At 39.6% G+C, this 24,174-nt stretch overlaps 1 protein-coding gene across 1 annotated transcript in view; it reads right to left on the bottom strand.

Moving 5' to 3' along the window:
• The window catches only part of ADAMTS18 (ADAM metallopeptidase with thrombospondin type 1 motif 18), a 172,507-nt gene that overhangs the window by 37,035 nt on the left and 111,298 nt on the right, over positions 1-24,174 (bottom strand). The window contains exons 12-16 of the mRNA XM_064273760.1: positions 15,541-15,689; positions 6,002-6,174; positions 2,946-3,076; positions 2,024-2,147; positions 631-875 (exon numbers count right to left, since the gene is read on the bottom strand). Coding sequence (XP_064129830.1) covers positions 631-875; positions 2,024-2,147; positions 2,946-3,076; positions 6,002-6,174; positions 15,541-15,689 — 822 coding nt within the window. The remainder of the gene's footprint in view (positions 1-630; positions 876-2,023; positions 2,148-2,945; positions 3,077-6,001; positions 6,175-15,540; positions 15,690-24,174) is intronic.

Below are 24,174 nucleotides of genomic sequence, written 5' to 3'. Positions count from 1 at the left end.
AACAAATCACTTCACCCTAAGAACAATCTGTCCCATTATACAAACAGGAAAACCAAACTCAGAGACATTATGAGAACTAAAGAAAATGTGCATACTACTATTGCCTGGCAGAGTCAACTGCAGAGAGGTTAGCTGTTCTTATTATTGGTATTGTTACTTTTCTTTTTTTTTTTTCTTATCTCTAAGGAAAGCATAACCTGGAGCAGTAAGGTGGTTTGGCATGACTAAAACTCTCTTGATGTTCACGCAAGTTATCTTTTCTACCACCACTCTGCCTCATAGGCTAGTTGGACCTACATAACGAACAGCTACAATGGACTATCCAAATGGCAGACACACTGACACCGGAACTAATCTAAATAGTACTCCCACTACATTATTTGTTGATTGTGAGGGTTAAGTGTAACGGTAAAGGTTGGGATCTCAATGTAAAAATTGCTGAGAGACCCATTGCGTTCCTTCCCTTTCCCAAAAATGGAGTTGCATTCCGTCTTCTCCCCTTTGCACTCTGAAATTAAGCTGCTAGGAAACAAATCTGAATGGAAAGGACTGGCGTTCTTTAAGCTAGCTTAAAGTGGAATCATCACTATAGCTTTAGCAAGAGGTACTGAACAAAAAGAAGGGGCTTACTTCGAAGACCAGCGTCTCGTTTGTGGGCCCTGGCGCATACAGACGTTCTGGGTGGTTAAAGGGGCGCTGGTACTCAAACGTGGTCCCGGCAAAGGTGAACTCCCCAGGCCAGTCGATGCTCCAGCCCCCCGTGAGGTAATACTTCTGACTGAGGTTGCGAACTGCGAGGTAACTGGAGGAGAGCTGCAGCTCCTGGATTTCGATGCTTCGGGCCCCAGCTGGAATGGTGACCACTGGATAATATTCTATAAGGAAAGAATTGAACAGTTCTGTTTCCCACGTTGTGTGTTGGAGACGGTGACCAGAAGTGCCCAGAGATGTGCTGTGTCCATTTCTATAGGGTTTGAGTTTCTGAATCATTAACTTTGACTCATTCCTACTCTATGAAGTAAAAATGAGCAATTACTTCATTTTCTAAGTGAAAGGAACACCAGAAAGAGAAAATGTATGTGACATTTCCAAAGTCTTACCAAGATATGTATCAAGACACACTCGTCTCCTTTCCAGATGAACAAAGGCCACAAAGCTGAGGAATTTTATACAGGTAGTCCCCAACTTACGACGGGGTTCTGTTCCTATGGCTCTGTCATAAGTCAGTTCTGACGTAAGTCAAATACCTCATTTTTTTTTTTTTTTTTGGTTTTCATGATTATTGTCTATTATTATCAGTATCTTTATAAATCTGATCTTTATTTGTCTTTAGGGATTGGCATGAGAATGATAACATCAGAAAATTACACACTACAACTCTATGTAGTACATATTACTAACAATAAGATGTAAACAAAAAAATGGATTGTCATTAAGTGTGGCTCGTTGTAACTCAGACATGTTGCAAGTCAGGGACTACCTGCATATATATATATATGTGTATGCGTATATGTGTATATATGTATATATACATGATTTGTGTGTATATGTATATATATGTGTGTGAGAGTATATATATGTATGTGTGTATTTTTTTTTAATTTACTAGAGGAAACTTAGAGCCATGTATCCTCAACAGGCATATTCAGAAAACATGGCTCAGAAGTTCAGTTTTACTCAAATAATTGCCTCCAATATTCAACATTGTGAGTATGGACCATCTAGGTTTCATAACAAACTCACTGTTTGACAAGTGTTTACAGGGCATCTGACAGCATGGTCAGCAAAAACCATAAAGTAGAAAGGCATTTTTTTAAATACATTTCTGAGATGCTAAGGTATTGATAGAACCCTTCATACTAAAACCCTTCTCTCCACCTTCCTTGCTATTACACAAGGGACAAGAGACACTCTTACCAGTGTCAGGTGGCTAGTGAAAGGCTCACCATATGTAGCTCAAACTTTTTCCACAGCAAAGGATGAGCCCCACCAACGATAGCAAGGAAAAAGCAGCATCTCTCACCATTTGCTTTATGCTGGTTGAGGTACAGGCCTTTATAAAACTTGCAAGTTGAATTATCACCTTTGCAAATACCACATGCATCCAAAACCGCTTTAGAACCAAGTTCATGATCACATCCCACTGGCTATGAAAAAAAAAAAAAAGTGAGAAAATCCAAGACCACAGAAACCAGTGGCTAAGAATAGCTAGTAGGCACATGGTTTTCTGCATTTCCAGAACATTGGGGAGACAATGCAGCCTTATGGGTAAAGCACAGTCTCAGGTTTGACTGACTCGTAGTTCAAATCCTTCCCCTGCTATGACTAGATGCATAATTGGGCAAGTTGCATAACTTATCTAAGACTTCAACTCTTCATCTATAAAATGGAGATAAACAGTCACTGTATCTACTAAAGGCAAGCACACTTATTCAAGCCAGCCAGGCCACTGAAAACATAAACACAAACACACACAGCCTTAAAAGATCATAGAGCTTACAATCAAGCTAAAACAAAAGAGAAAGTGGGTACCCAAAGAGAAGGGAAAAATAAATCAGAAATAAATAGTAGTGCTATTTCAAATTCCATTTGCAAGTTTCAAATCATATAGTAAATATGCTTAGTAAACACGAAATAAATGTCTACTACTAGTATTTAAATTTTAATTTTTACAACTACTATGTAGACTAGGATAGATCATCATCTCCATTCTATATATGTGGACATGGAGTGAAAAGGGGAACTAAAAACCAGACAGGGGTCATGCAGAAAGTGAGAGGGGATTTGGAGATGGTGCTCACATCCTAGTTGCAAAATTTGCTTTTTCCCTATGCCACCTGCTTTTCTAGAGATGCGGAATCTTTTACAATGCTTCTCAAGCTATACATTTGATGTGACTTAGCACAAGCATGATAATATACCCCCAAACAGAAATGTTCTCTTACTTCACAAATTCCATCAATACAAACATCATTTTTGTTCGGGGAACAAGGAGTTCCATCTTTCACCTTGCCAGACATTGCAAAAAAAAACTCAAAGTTCTCAGCTTTGCAGTAGAGTTTACATCGATCTTCCTCTAGAAGAGATCAAGATAGGACATGGTCAAGGGGAAATCATAAGGAACATGACCAAATTCACCAAAAAGATGAATTAAGTTTACTTAGAAAGCTATCACGATCAAAATGGAAAACAGTATGCAAAGTTTTATATGGGGGTGTGTGTGTCCATGTGTGCATGCATGTATGTGTGTGGTTTCTAAAAATATAAAGCCAGTTTAGTGACCCATATAAAACTTCTCCAAAATTGATACATAAGATTTTCATTTTTCTAATCCTTCATAATAGCCACCACACACATGACTGTGGGTTGTGTAGCTAGCCTACTTGGAAAGTAAATAACTTAGGCTTTGCAGGCCCTATGGTCAGCCATTGACAATAAATGAAGGAGTATAGCTATATTCCAATAAAAGTTTTTTTTTGTTTGTTTTTTTTAAGCCAGATTTGGCCTGTAGACCATAGTTTGCTGACCCTGATTTAGGACAAGGATTACTTTAGATATTTATGCAGAATGTTAAGGGGAATAGGACGTGCACCGTTTCAGATATTTATGCAGGATGTTAAGAGAAAAAGTTTTAGGCATTTTGAAAAAATTGCACATGGTCAATCATATAGAGGAAAAAAATATGAAAAATAAAAGGAAGCAAATAAGCTAAATCTGAAGGCTAAAAAACAACCTTTATTGACCATTAAATCACAGAAATTTCTGGTATTGCAGGCAAAAAGAAAAAATATATATTATAGAGCTCTTGTTATCAGAAAGGAGTTATTATGCCAATTCTCATATAACAAGAGTTCTTCCCAGCCAAAAATTCCAGATGACGTTTCTCACATGAGACCTTACATGGGTGACGTGGAACCATATCCTCAACAACAGTATTACAACAAATGTGTAAACAGTTTGCAAAGGTGTACTTCATAAAATCCTTCAGTAAAAGACAAAGTCAAAATGTAAATGTAAGAGAAGTTAGATTATTATAGTTCAAATATGCAGGTGTGTGGACGAATGTTTCTCTCTCACCTAGGAACTTTTTTAAAGAAGGCTGATGTGATGCCTTCTAATTTTTGCATACGATATCAGGGAGTTGGAAGATATATATGTATGTATGTATATGTGTATGTATGGACCCCTGCGGTGGTTAAGCATTTAGCTGCTAACTGAAGGGTCAGCAGTTCGAACTCACCAGCTGCTCAGCAGAAGAAAGACATGGCAGTTATTATTTATTTATTCATTCGTGCATTCATTCAGCAAGTTATAGGCATTAAATAAATACGCATCAAGTGCCATTCTTAGATGCTGGGGATACAAGCATGCTCAAGATGGACAAAGGCTTTTCCTTGTGGTACCTGTATTCTTGTCAGGGAGAAATATAAATAAACGGCTAACTACGCTGTAGACGTTCACACAGTCGTAAGAGCTATGAAGAACAAAGCAGGATAAAGGGTGCAGAGAATGACATGACGGAAGGATCTTTTAGATGGAAAGGACAAGAAAGGTGTCTTTGAGGAGGTGATATGGCTCAGTTTTTTGCCCTTCACTGAATTCTGTTCTCTGAAACCATTTCAAATAAATCTAAACCCTATTCTATTCAATATTGCTTCAAATTTTTGAAGTTAACTAGTTTCTTTAGTACTCAGGGAATGTTTGTAGGTCCCTTGTTAGTTCCTCCTAAGGCATGGTTTTCACAACTCTGATGTCTGTCCGTACCCATGCTTCTGGGCAAATGACCGTAAACCAGACCAGAAGCAACAATCCTAAAATGGTCTGGCCCACTCTCAGGAAAGCCGAATGGCCCTCTCTTTTAATTTGGAAGCTCTACTTGTTATAATGACATTTCTAATGACATTAGCTTCCTTTTTGGCACTTGCTAACATTGGTTCATTTTTGAGCTTTTGCATAAGAACAGCCCTCAGTCTTATTTCACATGAATTGTCAATAAACTAAGTCTCCTCCCACCTCACACTTGTGCAGCTGGGGCCTCATATGGATCCTTTCACAAGGGAACAGAGATGAGTTTCCATAAATCAAATGAATGGAAATAAATGGTTAAAATTTTTATAAAGGAAGCTAAACCAGAATAGTAACAGTTTAATAGAAAGTATATAAATTTTTTTTATATTAAATTTGCATGCTGTAACTTAAAGAAACGTTTTGGTATTTAACCAAAACAGAAACAAATTAATTTAAAAAGTAAATTACAAGCCAGAGCTTTAAGTCATAATAAGCATTAAGAACCTAGGGGTGGCCCCATATGTGTGTCAGAGTAGAACTGTGCTCCATAAGGCTTTCAGTTCATGATTTTTCAGAAGTAGATTGCCGGACCTTTCTTACAAGGTGCATCTGGGTGGAGTCAAACTGCCAACTTTTCAGTTAGCGCCAGAGTGAATCAACCGTGTGCACCATCCAGGGACTCCTAAGAGTCTGAATCAACTTGACAGCAATTGGTTTAAGAAGCTACCATAGAGACACCTCTTATGTACGTTTTGATATGTGTGTGTAGTGCGCATGTGTGTTCATTTTACAAACGGGTCTTCTCATGCTTGTGATCATCTGACATGTCAGTTACGGAGTATGGTATCTCTATTGGACATATGTGGTTTTATGAGTTTTTGGCCTGGACAATCCATACCGATTGCAATCAACATCCCCAGGAAACTAAATTGCTGAAATGTCAAAGGTAAGTTCAGAAACATAAGAACATACCAAACACATGAACACCTTAGCTTATAGCTGTGGGAGACAAGGGGTATCTTGTGAAGAAAAAAGGTGTGGAAAATTAAACAAAACCAAGGGAACTCAGTGAGAAACTGGGCCAGGACAGGTGTGAGGAATGAAAGGTAAACGCTGAGACTGTTATATAGGCAGTGATTTCGCCTGTGCTATTCATTTCCATTACCGTTCACAGAGCACTGCATTTATTTGAGTGTCACAGAGACTGAGTTACCTTCCACTTTTGTATAAGGTTTCCACCGGTAGAACCACCCACGGAAAGGCTTGCTGTTATATTCTGCACACTGCTGGGCTCGAAAATCCAAGCTATTTTCATGACAAGGGCTAATGTTGCACAGCTGATAAATACGGCTAGAACCTGGGCAGAACTTGCCACCATACTGAGGCCTAAAAACAAAATTAAAGAACATTAATGCTAGCAGTTGAAGGGCTCACTATTAGTTACAGACATTAATATGGGGGGAGGGTTGCAAAGAAGATGACCTTTGCCACCGTGCATGCTAACTGGTCTATTAAACCCACCCATTTGGTCTATTAGAGGGATGGAAATATTTAGCTTACATCTTGCTTTGTCCCTTCTTACATCCAAAGCAGAACTAACTAATGGATCAGGGAAATACCTTTTTTTTTAACAGAAGGTCAACTATGCCTCAAAATCCTTCACAGCATAGCCCTCAGGCAGCCGCTATCACTGCTCATTTACTGGAATTTCCATGTTAGATCAAACATATTTGCCACCCCTGGCCCAATTTTTAGGTTCTGGCAATGTTCTTAAAGACTGTCTCATGGAAGGATATTCTTGACACTCATGATACCACCTCAGTGTTAAGCAAAAATGTACATACATCTGTTATTAATGTATATGTGTTCATGTATGCTACACACATGTCCTTTATGTTGGCATCAAAAGCTCTTTAAAAAGCTAGCCCAGCTCGCATTTCCAGCCTTTTCCCAACTTCCAAACACTCTCATCATCTTCCTATACTTTGTCCTGCACCTGCTGCTGCATAGAAGGTCCAGTCACTGGGAGAAGGAGCGGGAAGTCCCATTTGTCCAGGTGTCCAAGTTACATTCTCCAATCTAGCTTTATCAGTCATTGAGCTGATATTTTGATTATTGTCTGACTCTCGTGCATTCTATTCAGTTGATTCTAAATTTCAAGGAAAGACATTGCCTTGTTTTCATATGCACAGTCATTCTTTATGAGCCCTGGTACAACTCTACCAACCAAAAGGTTGGCTGGCAGTTTGAGCGTCCCTGCTCCTCCCCCGCCCCCCACTGGCTCTGTGGGAGAAAGACCTGGAGATCTGCTTCTGTAAAGATTATAGTCAAAAAAAACCCTATGAGGCACTTCTACTCTGGTACATGAGGTCACTATGAGTTGGAATTGACTTGACAGCACCCAACAACAGTCATTCTTTAACTTTGCTGGTGGCCTAGCCCTTTCCTGCCAAGCACACTGGAAAATGAATTTCCAGGGTAAGCGATCCCATCAGAACATAAGTAATTATGTTCTAATGCCAAGCCCTTTAAGATCTTAGTAGGCAAACTCCAATCTGCAAAAGTTGGAAAGGAAAATAAAGAAAAAAGGAGCAGAAACAAAACTGAAAAAGACAAACTGCATCTTATCCAGCTCACCCCTTGTACAATGCAATTGCTTCTTTCCATGCTTCCCTTTGGTACTTTTCTCTGAAGGCTAAAACCCAACTACAGATCATCTCATATAAAAGTTCAATGCCAACATGTAACATGAAAGGAGGCTCCAGGTTAATAAATTTATGTGATTAAAATTCCTTGTCTCTTTAGGAAGCACAAGTATGCTATAAAATACCCCGGGATTTGCTTCAGCATATTTTATCAAATCCTCCTATAACTGCATGCTAAAATGGATTCAACAGAAACGGGAAGTCTCACAGTGCCAGAACGAGATTTTTATGCTATTTAAAAACATTCTGGAGCAACTACTTAAACATGCAGCAGCTGCTGTGCCGGATCAAATCCCTGAAGATTTCTTAAATCATTATCTAAAAAGCATTTAGGAAAACCTTAAAGTGCCATATCATAGTCCCAATACTCCTGGCCATCCTTACAAGGCTTATTTATAACTACATTCTCAGTTTAAGACTTTCTGTCTGAGATTTCACAAATAACCCTCATTTGGACTGTTCATAGTCCATGAAGTGAAAGATGACCACATGTGTTACTCTTTCAACTTAAAGAAACTGTAACCTGGAAGAGACCTCAAAATCTCATACAGCCAACCCCTCACTTTATAGATGAAGTGAAAAAAGGCTTATAGAGCTCACAAAAGTTGCTGAATGAAGGTCACACAGCTAGAGAGAGAGAGAGCAGGGCTGAAACTCAAACCTTTGGACTCTGTCCAAGATTCTTCTCCCAGTCCACTTGGCCTGCACTTTACTGAATTAGGAGATGGGGCCAGGCACAGGAAGAGGAAGAAAGAGACCATAACCCACAATGGTTAGGGGGTTGGCCTTTTATAATGAGGAAGACCTGGATCTAAATATTCTCTCTGCTCTTCTAAGCTTGACTTCAGGCAATTTTATTTAACCTCCTCATCTGTAAAATGGTGACAGTTAAGATGATTGAGTTAATGCTTGTAAAGTATGTAGGGTAGTGCCTAGGGCAGAGTTAGCATAAATAAATTGTAGCTATTAAAATGCAATTATACTTACTAGGTACCCACACTATGCTGGTACTATATGCTATACTTTTTTATATATATATATATTTATATATTTCCCTTTTTTTTCTTTGACAGGATAGGGTCAAAGTTAGCAAACTAATGACTGCCAAGAATTTGGACTGCTTCACCAAACTCAAATACAAGTACGTTTTTCTGCTACTTTAAACAAGAGTGTCAGGATAAATTAAAAGAAAATTCTACCATGATACCTGTGATGGTTAAGGTTGTATGTCAACTTGGCTGGGCCATGATTCTCAGTGATTCGGCAGTAATATGATGGATAGTGTGATCACGTCCATGGTGAGATTTGATACAATGTGATTACCTCCAGGAAGTGCTCTGCTGTGAGTGGCAAGTCACTTGAAAGGGAGCTTCCTTGGGTGTGTAGACTGCATTGAATATGAATGGATATCCTGGCAAGGCTCAGGAGCTTTCGCTAGCTCTAGATCCTACAGCTGGCTCCTGTTTGTCTGACCTCTGGTTTTTGGGACTTGAGCTAACAGCTTACCTTTGGTCTTGCCTGCTGACCTAGGGATTCGTTGATCTTTGCAGCTTGTGAGCAAGAGCCCGCTCTCTGACCTGCCCATCTTGGGTTTGCCAGCCCCTACAGCTACATGAATCAGGAGAAGCCTCTATCCTGACCCACAGACTTCGAACGTTTCAGCCTCTACAACCTCGTGAGCCACTTCCTTGATATAAATCTCTCTCTGTATATTTGGAGCCCTGGTAGCATACTGGTTAAGAGCTTGGCTGCTAACTAAGAGGTCAGCAGTTCGAATCTACCAGCTGCTCCTCAGAAACCCTATAGGGAAGTTCTACTCTGTCCTATAGGGTCACTATGAGTCAGAATCGACTCAACAGCAGTGGGTTTTTTTTTTTTTTTGGCTTATACATATATATATTTATACACTTTACTGGTTTTGCTTCTCTAGAGAACTCAGCCTAAGACAACATCCCTTGGTGTAATGAGTTCTCTAAGATTAAAAATAAAAATTGAAAAAAAAAAATTTCCTGGCATGTGTTTTTATCTTTACATTAGGCTACTATAGAGTATGTCCACATTTGCTTCTGCATAATTTATCAGGTCCTTAAATAGTTATGATGTTGGCTGGTTGGATGATCATTAAATTAGGTAATCAACTTGAGGAACTCTGCTAAAAATATATATATAAATATATATATATATACACACATAGTTATATACATATATACGTGTATATATAACATACAATTTATTTGTGCTAATTCTGCTCCAGACATTACCCTAAATTCTTTATAAGCATTATCTCAGTTAATTGTCACAACTGTCCCCATTTTACATATGAGGAAGCTAAATAAAATTGCCTAAAGTCAAGCTGAGAAGAGGCAGAGGATATTTAAATCCAAGCCTTCCCCATTATAAAAGGCAGACTCCCTAACCATTGTGGAGGATACAAATACACACACATACACACACACACAGAGGGAGTGGGAGAGATTGAGATTTTGAGATACCTCTTACTTTCTCAGCAAGACTACATGATGGCAAAGATGCAGAAATCTAGTTTCTAAAGCACCCCAGGTGATTCTGATAACCAGCTGAGCCTGGGAATTATTGGCTGGAAAATGGGCCATAGATTTGATTCAATTATATTCTGGAGCCGTGACTTCACTCAGAGCTGCACCTGCTTAATTGCATTACAGTTAGTGGTTAATGCAATTTAGTAATTCTTTCTAAAATAGACTCACTTTTTAGACATGTTCTAGAATGTCTTAGAATGTCACTATTAATTTTTTTAAACAGATTTTATAGGAAATTCATTAGGCTCTCCTACAGTACAATTTAATAGTCAAAGGACCAAAAAAAAAAAAAAATAGAAAGGACCAAGCCTGTGGGGTGTTGGTCTGAGTCTACCAGTACCAGTTTGGTGACCTGGGCAAGTACTGTTTCTCTGACTGGGACTTTCTACCTCTCCTGGCTGCATGTCTGTAAAACAATTGGACTGACAATAGGTTTCAACTCATGTGTCAGTTCCAACCTGATCGGTAGCAAATGCCTGGAGAAGTGTTTTGGGAAGGTTGCTGAGGCATAGTAGGACTCAGTAGAAAATAAGGCCTTGATCAATTGAAAAAGTCTACCATGGACATGAGGAGTCCCTGGGTGGTACAGACGGTTAAGTGCTCGGCTTCTAATTGAAAGGTTGGTGGTTTGAATCTACTCAGAAGCACATTGGAACAAAGGCCTGGTGGCCTACTTCCAAAAAATCACAGCCATGGAGAACCATATGGAGCACATTCTACTTTGAAACACATGGGGTCGCCATGATTTGGAATTGACTTGTTGGCAACTGGCTTTTTTTTTTTTTTTTTTACCATCGACATGGGAAAAAGGAGGGTCACATGTGTCTGGGATTGATGATTCCAGAACTAGATAACCTTTAAACTCTTTTGAAGCTCAAAAAAATTTGACAGATCCATGAATCACCTGGAAGAAATAATTTTATATGAAATGAAATATTTTCTGGAAAAATCATCATTGTATAAAACAAAGCTCACACTGCTAATCACAGGAGAAAAAGAAAATGGCTAGGCTGAATGACGGGAACAAAACCAAGTGTTTAAACTGAAGCAAGAAAGAAATCGGTGTTTTGAAACAGAGGGAAAAACAGCTCTATACAACAAAGTGAAATAAGAACAGAGAACATTTAATTCAATTGTCCCGGGATAGCTGATCATCTACTCCTTTTATTTGTGACTTCATGCATAGTTAAACAACGCCCTGATTAGCCTTAATCTTCTTTAAAATGATAAAACTGTACCGAGTGGAACTACTTTAGTGATTAATTATTTTATTAAGTATCTCTAAAATTACAATATGATAGTTCCATGAGCAATGTTATAATGAGAGTTCTCAATCTCGCAGATATGAGAGAGGTTTTAATTTAAATCTCAGGGGCATCATTTATGTACTTTACCAGCACAGCTATTAATTTAGGTAATCTATTTCTTTCTTGGGAAAATATCTAGATTGTAAAATGTTGAGATGTATGAAAACCAGATCCATGAAATACCCTGCAAAAATGTAAAGTAATATAACGATCCTAACAATTGCAGCCAAGACCCAGGCTACAAAGTATCAGGAGTGTGGTTTTAATAATCTGGTAAAAGTTGTAAAAACATAGCAAGCCTCTCACCACCATACCCAGTTACTGGGTCTGACTGCACCACTGGTTCTCAATCCAGGGTTATTCTTCCCCGCTACCCCTACCCCAGGGAAATTTGGCAAAGTTTGGAGACATTGTAAGTTGTCCCAACTGGGAGGGGGGCACTAGTGGGTAGAAGCCAGGGAGGCTGCTAAACACTCTGCAAAGCCCAGGACAGCCCCCAAAACAACAAATTATCAGCCCCAAACGTCAATAATGCAGAGGCTGAGAAACCCTGGACTAGACTGAGATAGCCCAAACAGCATCTAACAAACCATGGTCAAACTATCTAGAAACCTCCCTGGTATTTTGGAACAAATTAGCCCTTTTTTCCAGTTCAGACTGCTGACTCAATAGAAGTACTATTTTTCTCTTTTAAAATTTCCTTTTGCTTTAGTTTCATGACTTATTTTAATACTCAATTTACCAAACATTTATACAATGCTCACGACATGCCAGGCACTTCTCTAAAGCACTTTACAAATATTAACTCAGCTGATGTAGGTGCTATTGTTATCTCATTTTGACAAACGAGGAATCTGGGGCAGGGAAACAAGTTACATATGGCCACACAGCTAAGAAACGGCAGGGCCAAGATGCAAACCCGAGTTGTTGGTGTCAGTCTGTGTTAACCTCCATGCTACGTTGTTGCTGTTAGCTACTATGGAGTTGGCCCCGACTCACGCCAACCCCACGCACATGGAAGAAACTGCTGCCTGATCCTGTGCCAGTCTCATGATTGGTTGGGGATTAGACCATTGAGATCCACAGGGTTTTCGCTGGCTAATTTTTGGAAGTAAATCACCAGGCATTTCCTTCTAGTCTATCTTAGTCTAAAAGCTCTGCTGAAGCCTTTTCAGCACCACACGATCCATCACTAATAGACAGGTGTTGGCTGAACATGAAGTGCACTGGCCAGGAATCAGACCTTGGTCACCTACATAAAAGCAAGTATTCTACCACTGAACCACCAAGGAGCGGCTCAGTAGTGCAAACGGTTAAAGCACTCAGCTGCTAACCAAAAGGCTGGTGGTTCAAGTCTACCCAGAAGCACCTCAGAAGAAAGGCCTGGCAATCTACTGAAACATTAGTCACTGAAAACCCTAATGGAGCACAGGTCTACTCTGACACACATGTGGTTATCATAAGGCAGAGTCAACATGCTATACTACTGCTCAAATCTTGTTATAAAATTAAACCCACTATTTACCAAGGTCTGATCACATTTTTCTCATTCTGTGACCATCAATAATTCTCCCAAGTCTACTTTCATCAGTGAGACCTTTCCCCACTGCTTCTGAGGGCTAACTGCCTGGTACCTGGTGAGCTTGGGGATGAGGACGATGAAAACCATGTGGGCCTCAGAATCTTTTTGTTGAATGTCCGTTGGATGCTCCCCAGTGTGTCAAGCATTCTGCAGATGCAATTTCTAGTCCTCCCCAAACTTTCTAAAGTGGGTATTATTATCTCCACTTTATTCAGAAACTCAAGCTCAGAGTTCAAGTGAGTTTCCTAAAGCCACACCATTAATAAGCCGCAGTAACGGGATTTGGAATCTCAGTCTACTTCACCACGCCATCGGGAAATACATTTCTCACATGTTTCATGTAGGAGTTAGAGTATATAAAAGTAACATAAAACCACCTTTGTTTTTACAAACACAGGCTGCAGCTCAGTGGCCCAGCATGATTAGGTCAGAGGGCATATGCAGATGACCATGGATGGGCCAGTTCCCATCTATAGAAAGTTTGATTTGTTTTTGGAGCAATTTTTTTTTTTTTAATTGAATTCATTGTCACTGTTTTCGAAAACTGGGAAATTTCACACAAGACTTTTTTTGGATTTCTGGTTTCTCTTGAAAAGTCAGGCAGATCTGTCAACACATGTTGATGCACATTCCTGCACGGCAAAAATCAGCATTCTTTCTCCAGCTCGCCAGTCTGAGAACACACACGCGTTCCACCAGCCAAGCTGCTCCGTGTATAGAATCACAGGCGCTGGACTGTGTAGCCCTAGTTCACATTAAGAAAGTAGCTCAGACAATGATCGGAGTCTTTGATCATAATATTCAGACAGAGAATAATTCCTTTGTGGTATTTTCAGTTTCTACCCCTTATTTCCTGGCCCCCAATGCATCTGGCATTTACATACAAACAGCAAAACCCTAATTGATTACTATTAACCAGAGGCAAGAAAAACACACTTAAAAATGGTGCTTAAGGGGCACTGAGTTTCCATTAAGGGTGACAAAAAAAATTGGAAATATATAGTGGTGACGGTTGCACAACACGGGAAAGGTAACTAAATATCACGTAACAATGGTTTATTACAACAACAATAGAAAAAAATGTAGCTTGCCAAGGCTGCTTACATACAACCAAAAACCTCACGGGATTTGGTTCCTTGGTTTGGAGGTTTAGGGTCATGGTTTCATGGGACATCCCAGTTAATTGGCCTAATAACATGTTTAGTGCTTCTATTCTACCTCCTAGTTTGTTGAGCAGTGCCTGAGGTCTTAAAAGTTCACAGTTGGCCATCCAAGACTCGACAATTGGTCTCTATCCACCAGAGCAACAGAGGAAGAAGGAGTGTCAGGAATAGGAGGATATGGAATGTGTAGCTAACTGCCTCCATAAACAACTCCCTCGTTTGCCATGAAACCAGAAGAACTCAGTGGTGCCTAGCTACTATTACTGAATATTTTGATCAAAGATTTCATAGGTGAATCCTGATCAAAAGGGGGGAAATGCAGCAAAGAATTTCAAATTCTCATGGACTCCAGGCTTTCTGGAGCCAAGAGGACTAAATGAACCCCTGAAACTACTGCCCTGAGATATCTTCAATATCAAAAAAAGTAAACAAAACTTTGCCATCGAGTCCATTTTGACTCATACCGACCCTACAGGACAGAGTGGAACTGTTCCATAGGGTTTCCAAGGAGCATCTTGTTGACCTTTTGGTTAGCCGCCCTATCTCTCAACCACTATGCCACCAGAGTTTCCAGTATCTTCAATACCTAACAAAAAATACCCCCTGAAGTCTTCTTAAAACCAAACAATTTAATATTAAAGAAGTATTTAAATATTAAATATATTTAATATCAAATAGTTAAATAGTTTAATATTCAACCAAACAACAGCTTAATTAATAAAAAATGTCTGCCTTGAGCATTATGCTCTTTTAAGAACTATCTATGTGAGATCAAAATGACAACCAAACCCATTAAACCCATTGCCACTGGGTCGATTCTGACTCATAGTGACCTTACAGGACAGAGTAGAACTGCTCCACAGGGTTTCCAAGGAGCAGCTGGTGGATTCAAACTGCCAACCTTCTGGTTAGCAGCCATAGCTCTTAACCACTACACCACCAGGGTTTCCAAAGTGACAACAGCAACTCAAAAGATCAGATAGGGACCTTAGGGGGCCGTGAGTTTATGTTAATGGAGAAGAACAACTCAGAAAAGGAGGGTGAGAATGGTCACACAACTGGAAGAATATAATCAATGTCACTGAATGGTACACGTAGAAATGATTGAATTGGTTGTTTTGCTGCATATATTCTCCACAGCAACAACAAATTACAATTTTTACAAACTGATTGAAATGGCAAATGCATTCTTATATATATTTCCCCACATAGACAAAAAACAAAACACCTGATTTCAAAGGAGTGATATGCTTTTCTTAAAAATAAATTTTAGCAAAAATGAATTAATATAAAGGAATATTTCAAATAAGCAAAAGTGTAAGTGTGATGTTAATCACTGAGATGGTGCAAGGCAGCTGGGAAAAAAACAAAAGACAGTGTGTTATATGCTAAAAGCTAATCTCTTAAAAATACGGACTTTTTCCCTTGGAGGCTTACTTGGGATTATTGCATTGTCTCTCTTGGTACCTCACTCCTCCACCACATGTTCGGGAACATTCTGACCACTTCGACCAGGAGGACCATTGGCCGTGGACAGGCCTGGGCCCATGTTCCCCAAACTTTACACACTGGCCTCGCCGACACCACTGTGAAGAGAACAGACAACATGCTTTCTGTCAGAAACCACCTGGGAGAGCACAGGGAGATGCAGCAAACACATGAAGGATAATAGGAAAAACGAGTCTGTTGGCAAACAGGAAATGCATGACAACTTGAGAGAATTCATCTGCTTGCCGTGCTTTATAAATACCCAAGTTTCCACCACTCGTCTGTCAGTCTGTCATACTGTGGTGGCTCGTGTGTTGACATGATGCTAGAAGCTATGCCACCGGTATTTCAAATACCAGCAGAGTCACCCATGGTAGACAGGTTTCAGTGGAGCTTCCAGACTAAGACAGACTAGAAAGAAGGACTTGGCAGTCTACTTCTAAAAATACTGGCCACTGAAAACCTTATGAATAGCCCCAGAACACTGTCTGATATTGTGCTGGAAGATAGGTCCCTCAGGTTGGACGCACTCAAAATATGACTGGGGAAGAGCTGCCTCCTTAGAGTCGACCTTAATGAAGTGGATGTAGTCAAGCTTTCAGGACCTTCATTTGCTGATGTGAAAACTCAGAATGAGAAGAAACAGCTGCAAACATCTATTAATAATCAGAATGTGGAAGGTACAAATATGAATCTAGGAAAATTGGAAGTCGTCAAAAAATGAAATGGAACTCATAAACATTAATATCCTAGGCATTAGTGAGCTGAAATGGACTGGTATTGGCCATTTTGAATCAATCATATGATCTACTGCGATAGGAATGACAAATAGAAGAGCAATGGCATCACTCTCATCGTCAAAAAAATATTTCAAGATCTATCCTGAAGTACAATGCCGTCAGTGATAGATAATATCCATATACCTACAAGGAAGACCAGTTAAAACGACTACTATTCGAATTTACACACCAACCACTAAAGCCAAAGATGAAGAAATTGAATATTTTTACCAAATTCCACAGTCCGAAACTGATTAAACATGCAATCAAGATGCATTGATAATTACTGTGATTAGAATGCAAAAGTTGGAAACAAAGAAGGATTGGTAGTTGGGAAATATGACCTTGGTAAATGACACTGGAAATCACACATAGAATTTTGCAAGACCAATGACTTATGCACTGCAAATATATTTTTTTCAACAACATAAATGGTGACTATACACGTGGACCTTGCCAGATGGAATGCAAAGGAACCAAATTGACTACATCTGTGGAAAGAGACGATGGAGAAGCTCAATATCATCAGTCGGAACAAGGCCAGGGGCCAACTTCGGAACAGGCCATCAATTGTTCGTATGGAAGTTCAAGTTGAAGGTAAAAAAACATTAAAACAAGTCCAAGAGAGCCAAAGCACTATCTTAAGTAAATCCCACCTGAATTTAGAGACCATCTCAAGAACAGATTTGACGTGATGAACACTAAAGACCGAAGACCAGACAAGTTGTGATATGACATGAAGTATACCATACATGAAGAAAGCAAGAGATCATTACAAAGACAGGAAAATAAAACCAAAATGGATGTCAGAAGAAACTCTGAAACTTGCTCTTGAACATAGAGTAGCCAAAGCAAAAGGAAGAAAAGATCAGGTAAATGAGCTGAACAAAAGATTTCAAAGGGTGGCTGGAGAAGAAAAAGTAAAGTATCATAATGAAATGTGCAAAGACCTGAGTTAGAAAACCAAAAGTGAAAACAGCCAGCATTTCTCAAGCTGAAAGAACTGAAGAAAAAATTAAAGCTTCGACTTTCAATATTGGAGGATTCTTTGGGCAAAAAATTGAACAGCATAGGAAGCATCAAAAGAAGATGGAGGGAACACACAGTCATATCAAAAGAATTGGTCGATGTTCAACCATTTCAGGGGGTAGCATATGATCAATTACAAATGGTACTGAAGGAAGAAGTCCAAGCTGCACTGAAGGCACTGGTGAAAAACCAGGCTCCAGGAGTTGATGGAATACCAACCGAAATGTTTCAACAAATGGATGCAATGCTGGAAGTGCTCACTTGTCTATGCCAAGAAATTTGTAAGACAGCTGGCCAGATGACTGGAAGAGATCCATATTCTTACCCATTCCAGATAAAGACGATCCAACAGAATGCGGAAATTATCAAACAATATCACTAATGTCTCATGCACGTTCAATTATGCCGAAGGTCATTCAAAAACTGTTGCAGCAGTACATCGGCAGGAAACTGCCAGAAGTTCAAACTGGATTCAGAAGAGTTCACGGGATGAGGGATATCATTGCTCATGTCAGATGGGTCTTGGCTGAAAGATCTAACAAATTATGGATAACATTGTGAAGACTGGGAATTCCAGAACATTTAATTGTGCTCATGCAAAACCTGTGCATGGACCAAGAGGCAGTCGTTTGAACAGAACAAGGGGATATTGTGTGATTTAAAATCAGGAGAAGTATGCATCAGGGCTGTATCCTTTCACCAAACTTATTTAATCTGTATGCTGAGCAAATAATCCAAGAAGCTGGACTATATGAAGAACAACGGGGCATCAGGATTGGAGGAAGACTCGTTAACAACCTGCGCTATGCAGATGACATGACCTTGCTTGCTGAAAGTGAAGACGACTTGAAGCACTTACTGATGAAGATCAGAGACTAAAGACTTCAGCATGGATTACATTTCAACATAAAGAAAATAAAAATCCTCACAACTGGACCAATAAGCAACATCGTGATAAATGGAGAAAACACTCAAGCTGTCAAGGATTTCATTTCACTTGGATCCGCAATCAATGCCCATGGAAGCAGCAGTCAGGAAATCAAGTGACATATTGCATTAGGCAAATCTGCTGCAAAAGACCTCTTTTAAAGTATTCAAAAGCAAAGATGTCATTTTGAGGACTAAGGTACCCTTGATCGAAGCTGTAGTATTTCCAACCTTCTCATATGCATGTGAAGGCTAGACAATGAAGAAGGAAGATTGAAGGAGAATTAATGTTTTTGAATTACGGTGTTCGCAAAGAATATTGAATATACTACAGACTGTCAAAAGAACAAACAAATCTGTCTTGGAAGAAGTACAGACAGAATGCTCCTTAGAAGCAAGGATGGCAAGACTTTGTCTCAGGTACTTTGGGCATGTTATGAGGAGGGACCAATCCCTGGAGAAGGACATCATGCTTGGTAAAGTAGAGGGTCAGCAAACAAGAGGAAGACCCTCAATGAGATGGACAGACACAGTGGCTATGGCAATGGGCTGAAGCACAGCAATGGTTGTGAGGATGGTGCAGGACTGGGCAGTGTTTTGTTCTGTTGTAAATAGGGTCTGTATGCGTCGCAACTGACTTGATGGCACCTAACAACAACTCCATGTTTACCTCATGCATAGACTTCCTTGGCTTGCTGTGCTTTAGAAACACCTGGTTACTCCATGTTTACCTCATGCATTTTGAAACTCTGACATCTAGAGAGAAGGGACATCTGTCGCCAACGGGCTCAGGATTATATGCTTTGAGAGCTCTCCACGTGAAATGTTCAGATAAGATTCCATGGCCAGCAAAGGTCATCAATGCAGACAAAATTACAAAGGAACCTCCCTTACCTTTTACAAACCCCGCTACTTAAAGAGCAATTTGCATCATTCACTCAAGGAAAAATAGTTTTTAAGACATTAACACAGACTTTATAATTTTCAATGAGTATAAAACAGATCTGACGATGCACACATTATAGCTTAGTTTTGGAGGCCCTGGGTGGTGCAAATGGTTAATGTGCTTAGCTGCTAACCGAAAGGTTGGAAGTTCAAGTCCACTCAGAGATCTACTCCCAAAAACAAAACAAAAATAACAACAAAAAAAAACAGCCACTGAAAACTCTATGGAGCACAATTCTACTATGACACACATGGGGTCACCATGAGTTTGAATTGATTCAAAGGCAATTGGTTACTAGTTATATCTTTTTTATTCCAAATCATCCCCATGGGACATTTTTTTTTTTAATGAAATGGAATAATTTTCCATCTGCACAAATTCAGCTCTTCTGATATTTTTTATCCTTTTGTCTCATATTAAAAGTCCTCATTTCAGACACCCCGATGAAGCTGCGCTCTCTGAGTGCCCTTGATGAATTTGCCCTGGGCCTTTATTTGGAATGCTGGGATCAAGCTGGAGCGAGAGCTGTTTTCTCTGCTAACCTTTACGTTTTAGCTCTCTTTTGTAATTTTTTTTTTTTGTAATACATCCCATGCTTTGTTGCTCATCTCTCTCCTCGGAGGTTGCATTCACCCCTGGTAGTGGTGTTTTTTTCTGTGGTGCTTTTATTACGAGCAAGTTCTGCATGACTTAGCGTAACTGCACACTTTCCTAAAAGCCTCTGCAATTAGATCCAAAGGACTGGAGTCTGGACCTGGCCAGGTTTCACCAAGGACTGGGGCTTCAGTTACAGAATTATGGAGAGCTTGTTTGACTTTAAAATCTTCACTTTTCCCCTGTGATAAATTTGGCTTTGTCGCTGATTACTGTGTGGTTTGGTTGCTAGCACACTTTGTCTAGTTTAAGATATTACTTCCTTTCTTCACAGTCCTGTCACGTGTTGATCAATTCTTCCGTTTGCAACTTTTTTTCCTCTGGGTTAATTGCCATTTCAGACTTTGCGTGGAATCCCATCACTTTTGGGGGAAAGCGAACAGCCATTTGAAGATTTTGTCTACCATAGCATTTATCTATCCATGCGTATACCTTTTTAGTGCTGCTTCTAATTTCAAATTGAATGAACATGACTTAGGCAAATATCTCAGCTGACCACAACAAAGCAGCAGCAACAGTAACTACAGTAACTAAGGTTTATGAAGTTGCATCTATGTGCTAGAAATGTTGTAGAGAACTTCACACGCAGTATCTCTCATAATCCTTGCAAAACACTTAAGGGTTAAAAACTATTCTCCAGATGAGAGAAATTTAGCAAAGAAATACCAAGTAACTTGCTCAGAGTCACACAGCTACACAAATACTTACAGTAGTAGCTAAGACAGGATGTAAAACCAGTAGCCAAAGCTGACCTAAGGAGCCCTGGTGGTACAGTAGTTAAGTGTTTGGCTGCTAACCTAAAGATTGGTTCAAACCTGCCATCTGCTCTGAAGGAGAAGGATGTACCGGTATCCTTTCATAAAGATTACAGCCTAGAAACAACGCTATGGCAATGGGTTTGGTTTTTTTTAGCCAAAGTTGCTAAACAGGACACCTCAGGGACAAATTATTGACCAATATATCTTAACTCTAATCATATTTCTTTTTTAAACAATGGGCTTTCTCACTGTTTCCATCATTCAATTAATTTGACTTTCTTTTATTTTATTATTCACCCTAATATTGGGTAGGCTGCTGAGAGATTGTCTATTTCTGGCTTTTCAATCAGTACAGAAAACAGGAATATATCGGAATACACACACAGATATATGTTGTTGTTAGGTGTCATCGAGTCAGTTCTGACTCATAGTGACCCTATGCACAACAGAACGAAACACTGCCCCGTCCTGAGCCATCCTCACAATCGTTACTATGTTTGAGCTCATTGTTGCAGCCACTGTGTCAATCTACCTCGATGAGGGTCTTCCTCTTTTCTTCTGACCCTGTACTCTGCCAAGCATGATATCCTTCCCCAGGGACTGATCCCTACTGAAAACATGTCCAAAGTATGTAAGACACAGTCTCACCATCCTTGCTTCTAAGGAGCATTCTGGTTTTACTTCTCTTGCAAGAGAGATTTGTTCATTCTTTTGGCAGTCCATGGTATATTCAATATTCTTTGTCAACACCACAATTCAAAGGCGTCAATTCTTCTTTGGTCTTCCTTATTCATTGTCCATCGTTAACATGTGTATGATGCAATTGAAAATACCATGGCTTGGGTCAGGCACACCTTAGTCTTCAAGGAGGCATCTTTGCTCTTCAACACTTTAAAGGGGTCCTTTGCAGCAGATTTACCCAGTGCAATGCGTCTTTTGATTTCTTGACTGCTGCTTCCATGGCTGTTGATTGTGGATCCAAGTAAAATGAAATCCTTGACAACTTCAATCTTCTCTCCATTTATCATGATGTTGCTCATTGGTCCAGCTGTGAGGATTTTTGTTTTCTTTATGTTGAGGTGCAATCACTACTGAAGGCTGTGGTCTTTGATCTTTATTACTAAGTACTTCAAGTCCTCTTCACTTTCAGGAAGCAAGGTTGTGTCATCTGCATAACGCAGGTTGTTAATGAGTCTTCCTCCCATCCTGATTCCCCATTCTTCTTCATATAGTCCAGCTTCTTGGACTATTTGCTCAGCATACATATTGAATAGGTATGGTGAAAGAATACAACCCTGATGCACACCGTTCCTGACTTTAAACCAGTCAGTATCTCCTTGTTCTGTCCAAACAACTGCCTCTTGATCTATGCAAAGGTTCCTCATGAGCACAATTAAGTGTTTTGGAATTTCCATTCTTCGCAATGGTATCCATAATTTGTTATGACCCACACATTCGAATGCCTTTGCATCGTCAATAAAACGCAGGTAAACATCCTTCTGGTATTCTCTACTTTCAGCTAGGATCCATCTGACATCAGCAATGATATCTCTGGTTCCATGTCCTCTTCTGAAACAGGCCTGAATTTCTGACAGTTCCCTGTCGATATACTGCTGCAGCTGTTTTTGAACGATCTTCAGCAAAATTTTGCTTGCATATGATATTAATGATATTGTTCTATAATTTCCACATTCGGTTGGATCACCTTTCTTGGGGATAGGCATAAATATGGATCTCTTCCAGTCAGCTGGCCAGGAAGCTGTCTTCCATATTTCTTGGCATAGACAAGTGAGCGCCTCCAGCACTGCATCTGTTTGTTGAAACATTGCAATTGATGTTTCATCAATTCCTGGAGCCTTGTTTTTCACCAATGCCTTCAGAGCAGTTTGGACTTCTTCCTTCAGTATCATCAGTTCCTGATCAACTGCCACCTCTTGAAATGGTTGAACATTGACTAATCCTTTTTGGTATAATGACCCTGTGTATTCCTTCCATCTTCTTTTGATGCTTCCTGCATCGTTTAATATTTCCGCTATAGAATCCTTCACTATTGCAATTCGAGGCTTAAATTTTTTCTTCAGTTCTTTCAGCTTGAGAAACACTGAGTGTGTTCTTCCCTTTTGGTTTTCCATCTCCAGCTCTTTGCACATGTCATCATAATACTTTACTTTGTCTTCTCGAGCCACCCTTTGAAATCTTCCGTTCAGTTCTTTTACTTCATCAATTCTTCCTTTTGCTTTAGCTGTTCGATGTTTGAGAGCAAGTTTCAGAGTCTCCTCTGACATCCATCTTGGTCTCTTCTTTCTTTCCTGTCTTTTCAATGATCTTTGCTTTCTTCATGGATGATGTCCTTGATGTCATTCCACAACTCGTCTGGTCTTTGGTCACTAGTGTTCAATGTATCAAATCTATTCTTTAGATGGTCTCTAAATTCAGGTGGGATATTCTCAAGGTCATATTTTGGATCTTGTGGACTTGCTCTGATTTTCTTCAGTTTCAGCTACAGATACATATTAATGTAAAATTTTACATGTGATATGTAGAATATAAAAATACATATACACATACAGTTTTATTTATCTATCCATACGTATAAGGAGCCCTGGAAGTACAGTGGTTAACCTCTCAGCTGCTAACTGAAAGGCAGATGGTTAGAATCCACTGGCAGCTCTGCAAGAGAAGGATGTGGCAGTCTGCTCCCAGGAAGATTTACAGCCTTGGAAACCCTATGGCGCAGTTCTACTCTGTCCTATAGGGTCGCTATGAGTCGGAATCCACTAGGCAGCAATGGATTTGGTTTTTTTAATCTGTACATATGTATTTCTAGTGTTGTTTCTAATTTCAGATTGAATGGGCATGACTTAGGCAAAGATCTTTTATGAAAGACAGAAAGCACAAACCTTTTCCTCCTTGCATATATAACTCTAGATAACAGCATGTGGCTCTCACACCATCACAGGTTTACTGTGTGTTCATGGTACAAATATTACTGATGGGCTAAGGACAGGAGAGGATATGGGAAAAATGCAGTTGGATTCTAGTTACAAACCAACCAACAAAGCATTGAGCAGGTGCTACTCTGTGCTACACACTTGCTATAAGACATGAGTAAGATGTGGTCCTGGACCTTGTGGAGTTTATAGTCTAGTGAACAGACACTTAGGGAAGTGAAGAAGAATCAGAGAGAATGCAGTAATATCTGCACTGGAGTGGTGATGGATGGCATTTATCAGGATGTTTCTGCTAGGCTGATCTTACAGTTGAGGACTTTCCCCCAGGATTTTACTATAGTCCTGGTATCTTAAAATACAGGGAGCAGAGGTGGTATTAAGACATCAATTTTCTAATTTTTGGCCTAATTTATCTCATACTACATAAACTAAAATCTAACCCAAGGGCACTGCAGTCCCCATAGAACATAAGCCCCTGATGTATTTAAGTAGTAAACTTTAGACCTATGCCATTTATCTCTTATTTGCCTCATTTGTTA

The sequence above is a fragment of the Loxodonta africana genome, chromosome 21, assembly GCF_030014295.1.
Source record: "Loxodonta africana isolate mLoxAfr1 chromosome 21, mLoxAfr1.hap2, whole genome shotgun sequence".
In the NCBI taxonomy this organism is placed as follows: Eukaryota; Metazoa; Chordata; class Mammalia; order Proboscidea; family Elephantidae; genus Loxodonta; species Loxodonta africana.
Note: the sequence above shows the minus strand (reverse complement) of the source record. Positions and strands in the feature narration are given on the sequence as shown.